The 5110-nt window shown below is 46.6% G+C and overlaps 1 protein-coding gene across 1 annotated transcript in view; it reads right to left on the bottom strand. All coding sequences in view use genetic code 11, as the record gives it.

Annotated features, from left to right (window-relative positions):
• Window positions 1-250: 250 nt before the first annotated feature.
• EGR_05367 (hypothetical protein) overlaps window positions 251-5110 on the bottom strand; it is a gene marked incomplete at both ends in the record, with an annotated part of 10466 nt that continues 5606 nt past the window's right edge. Inside the window, 3 exons of the mRNA XM_024494616.1 lie at window positions 251-339; window positions 1040-1475; window positions 1575-2075. Of these exons, the coding sequence (XP_024350943.1) occupies window positions 251-339; window positions 1040-1475; window positions 1575-2075 (1026 nt within the window). The remainder of the gene's footprint in view (window positions 340-1039; window positions 1476-1574; window positions 2076-5110) is intronic.

Below are 5110 nucleotides of genomic sequence, written 5' to 3'. Positions count from 1 at the left end.
GGTTTCATCGAGGAAAAGAAAAATAGGTAACAACCAAACAGCCCATAAATGCAAATCTTGAGGAGTGAGCGCGCCCTTAAGAGGGCACCTACATGTGGAAGGCCAGCAAAGCAGCGGAGTGCTAACTGCGGGATAGGAAGTGTATGGAATTTGGGAGCAAAAGTCACACGGAATGTACACGTACACACATCCACCCACAGATGGAGAGAAAGAAGGGAAGGGGAGGAGAAGAGAAGGGAAGGAGGATGCCTCAAATGGAACGCGGTGTTGGTGGTGATGCCGGCAGTGGTGCTGGTAGCGGCGGTGATAAAACCTCTCTGTTACCGATTCCCGACTCGTCTGCAAATGTGACCTTCAAATTGTAGGGACTTTTAGGTCTGCTGTTTCGCAAGGCACCACACGGCTGTAAGTCAGAAACATGCATCCAAAATTCCTCCTCAACAAGGCGCACTTTTACAGACTCAGCTCTGGAACACAGAGGAAAACTGGAAAGGTCTTTTAAGGCCCATGTGATACCTTCACAGCGTTTGGGAATGACAAAATTATGCAGTTGTTCTTTTAGGGGTGAAAGAGAGAAAACAATTTCTCATCATAAGTCAGTCAGTCGACAATCCACAAGTCACGCCGTACTTCGGCAACGCACCCAAAGGAAGCGTCTTTGGAGTCTATTGTCATCTGTTAGTGCATGAGGCACCGATTTAACTTTAAAATTAATGTAAGTGTAAGCGACTTTGTCACCACAACTCACGTCTAACACTACAAAAGCCCGTAAGGCATTCATCTCGAAGAATGCTAACGTGGCACGCAATTCTTTGTATCCACAATAGAGGCTACTCCTCTCACAATAGGAAGTAAGGGACAACATTGTAACGGAATGGATGCTTTACCCTAGAATTGAAAGATAACGTGCGCTGCCGTGAGGACGACCCGCAACTGTTGCAGCTAGCACAATTGAGACGCAGGAAGCCACGTGACGGAAGCGGCAGTGCTGTCCTTTTGTGCTGCGGCGAGAAGCTCTTTGAACGCGGCTGGAGCTTACGTGGAGGGCTCTCCTCTTCGTTCTGGTAGGACGGTGTCGATCGTAATGGTGAAGGAGGTGGAGCGGAAGCAGTGAGGACATTGTTACCAACACTACTAACGCGTTCGTCGTTCACCATTAGCGGGATGTCCTCCTCCGGTCTAACAGCCTGGAATGAAGCGTTGGTGATGGCCATTGGTACCTTGGATTGCCGAGATGTCTCAATCACTGTAACCGGGGATGCTGGTCTACGCTCCTCCTCCAGCGTAGATGATGCGCCGGATCCAGCGATGGAGGAGGCGCGTGAGCCACCAGGTGAGACGCCCCGTAGGGTTCTCGAGCCGTTGGATTGGTTGCTCTGCCTCGCCGACAATGCTATGCAGTTTTGATCAAGTGAAGCAGTGGCGGCGTGGACGTACACTTTACTGTTACGGATACTGTTGGTGTAGAGGAGGACCTAAAACGACAACAAATAAATGCATATTGAGACAAGATTGTAATAGATCCAAGCAGCTCTTGAGAATGAGGAGGATACAGAGGCGACATTGCCACATACATTGGACCAGAGTTCCAAATTGGCGCGCTGAGCGAGAGCATCGACGGCGGTGGCAGCGAGATGCGATTGTGTGGTGGTGAGAGCAAAATGCAGACCCGGCAGGAGGTCGAGAACAAATTGCGCCGGGAGTCGAGGAATTCGCACCGAGGCCACCAACATCCCTACCATCTCCGTCTTTGTGTGTCCCCCACTTCCAACACCACTGCCGCGTGGTAGGCCGTGGAATTGGTGACGCTTCGATTTCTTTTTCTCGTCAAAATCGCTTATCCGTGCCACAGGTGCAGTAGGTGTGTGCGACTCTTGTTGTTGTGGTAACTGTTGCTGACACAGCTGCTCTTGTTGTTGATGTTGCTGTTGATGAAGAGGGTCTAGAATGCAGGAGGAGTGGCTATTTGCAGTGACAATATCATCCTCATCAACATCATTGTCATCAATGGGTTCGCAGTCTTCCAGAGTACTTTGTGCATTGGTGAAAGTCTCGTCTTTTTCCCCTTTTGAAGGCTAAAGAAATTAAAGGGTCCGGATTAGAACTTTCATTTCGTTAGTAGATTCAGACAACATCCAAATGCCCCACTATACGAAGCGTAACCTTATGCTGGGTACAGCAGGTGAGCAGAGAGCACAATGGATTACTGTACCCATAGACTGACGCATACCTTACGGGTCTCTTAAAGCGAAAAAAGTCGCTGCGGTGAGCTCTGTCGAAGTCCGGACGAACTTCTCAATGGAAGTTGAAAGAAATGCAAACGTTTTTTACTGGCAAATTGTCACAGGTACATCAATTTCCTTTGGTCTCCTTTCAATCAAGGAATAGCAGTCGGTGCCTCAGGGCACTAGAATGTTATGCAGTGATTCTCTCCAAACAGAGGAGGGCATAAGCCCTCATTAAGCCTGCAGCCTGAGCGCAAAAAGTACACACGTTTACTAAACAAAAAGGGCAGATGCGAATGTTTGGCAAAAAGTGGCTGCAAAAGTGCGGATGTAGTGACCCCACTTTCAAAATTGACGAGGGAAGATCTGGGAAAGAAATTTCAAAATGCGGTGCACAAAGAGAGCGCTCTTCCCTTCGTAGCCATCTCCACGTCGAGGTGGCAACTCACATTGAGCCATAAGAGCGGTCGTCCAGGAGGCTGACATAGTGCACTCAGGAAAGGCCTTCATCATTCTTCCGAAACGAGACAACCTTCCATGCTCCGCTGCCATACCATAGTGAGAGGTCGAAATAACTTTACACTTAGAGGAACAGTGAAGACCACAAGCACATTTGGCCTCCAACCAAACTGCCGCAGTAGGCACAATTTGAGAAATTTAGGTAGACCTAGCTCTCATATTTCTTTTCCTCGGCAGTAGAAAAATCGCCATCCACTTTCTAAGCGACAAAAGGTAGAGGCAGATTAAAAACGCACCTATGAATGGAATTTAATGCGGAAACAAAAGAGCACCCTCGCCTTCCATCTAATAGACAACGCAAATATCAAATAATGCACGTTGACAGGAAGCAATGGAGTGCCATTCCAGCATGTAGTGCAGCGTATTAAACAGTGAGGCCGATTGCAACGTCGAAGCAAGACGATGAAGGTAGGAGGAAAATAGTTAGACAAGATACAAGCACATGTAGTGAGACTGAGACCTCGAGAAGTAACCTACAGCATGATCTCATATCACGTAGTTAAAGCTCAAGATCCTCAAATTTCTCAACAGAGCAAAAAAAGGCTTCAAGAGTCACCTTAGCTGATATGATCACGAGTGCATTCTTTATTCCTTTTCCTGAGATGACCTTGTTTTAGAGAGCAACAAAACTGAGCCTAGCTTCATCCGTTTCTGTCGCACTTCTTCATCTCCATTGTCTACTCCGTTCGCATGTCATCACGCGATTGGCTGATGCTAACAAGCGGTGGTAATCACGTGGAGGAATGCCAAGGAAGTGCAGAACGTATCCGATGGGAGGTCCTGTGACATCTTGCAAGAACAAGAGTAGGACCGCCTTCTATCAAGTAACTCACTAATCTTGCCTGTTTCCTTGGTGAATTTTGTTTGCAAACATTCAAGGCGTACCTATTTGTCGAGTGGATGGATCTTAGCCGTCATCATAGTTCAGCCTCCAGCCAGGAAGCGATTTCCCACGGCCGATTCCTTCTGTAGTTCACTACATTCTAGGATGTGACGTAGGGCACACAAATGTGGGGTAGAGAACAAATTGTTAGGATGTTACCAAAGACTTCGTATCACAAGTCCTTCAACAGATGCTTCCATACAAAGTACTTGAAGGAGATAAAGAACGGGTAGATTTTTGCCATCTATGAAAGCATGCAACGTCAATTTGACATTCAAACTATGCAGATGTGAAGGACTCATGTCATCGCTCACGTTAAACAGGACTGGAAGTCGACCTTGACACCAACCACGAATTGTTTCGACGTCTCTATGATGACGCGTAATTCTTCACTGCTATCAAACAAGGAGTGTCTACCTAAACCCAAGGAATCGCCAAGTAATGGACGAGCAAATCGCATTCCTAGGCTCCAACAAGTTACAATAAATCATTACAGCAAGCTGCACCAAAGGCCGTAGGAGATATTCGGAATCCCCACATTTACACAAGCGGTGTGCTCCAGCCTTTCCGAGGGAAAATCTGTTTTTTTGGAGCAAGAAAATGGACTCATCCCAATCACTCAATCTATCTGGGCACAATTGTGACACATTGTTCTGGCCTTTTGACATCGTGTCTACTTACATGTGCTACCAGTGATTCGCCGATTGAACTGGCAATAAGAAACTCGCACAAGAGCTTCGCAAGTAGTAGTCCAGTCACCGAATCGTTCGATGCAACAGGGATTTACGCAATGGACTATCAAAGTGTCAAATCACGTGGGGACAATAAACTGGTTGTACAAATGTCTTGACCTCTGCAAGGGCTGCCTCAAACGAAAAGTGAGTGCCAAGACTCGTCTTTGTGTTACCCACTCATCAGATTATTTCAAGACAAATTGTTTGCTTTTCACCCCATTTCAATTGCTTAAAAGGATACTTTACTAAACTCGTTTGCCGAGCGACGCCTAGCAGGACACAGATCGGTCCACCTACATCCATGCCAGTTGCGTGGGTAAGTTGAGAGGTGAATGCATTCCAAGGTCGAAAAAGGTCAGCCTTCTTTTAGATTCATGTGATTGTGACAGTGGCAATGTTGCATAAGCTGCCAACACGGCATGATGTAACGGCATTTTAGGTTGCCAACATTGTTTTTCAAGTGACCTGCTATCCAGTGAGTCACGTGGCTTCACAAATCACCGCCGCTTAGTAAAAAGGAATAATTATTAACAAAAAGCTATTCAGCCTTGTGAAGGTAGCAGTCTGTAGGAGTTTTGAATAAACAATTATAAGCAGGAATGCCTACAAAATAAAAACAATTATACCCTTGTTTTATTTTCCCCAAACCAATTCTACTTCCCCTTTCCACGGGCGCTCAACGTAAGAAGGAGAAACAATGCTTAGCGTTGCCTTTTCACAGTCACATCTGGCAAGCCAAGTCGTATGAC

This window comes from Echinococcus granulosus (assembly GCF_000524195.1).
Source record: "Echinococcus granulosus chromosome Unknown EG_S00039, whole genome shotgun sequence".
Taxonomy (NCBI): Eukaryota; Metazoa; Platyhelminthes; class Cestoda; order Cyclophyllidea; family Taeniidae; genus Echinococcus; species Echinococcus granulosus.
The sequence above is the reverse complement of the archived record's forward strand: the minus strand, read 5'-3'. Positions and strand labels throughout refer to the sequence as shown.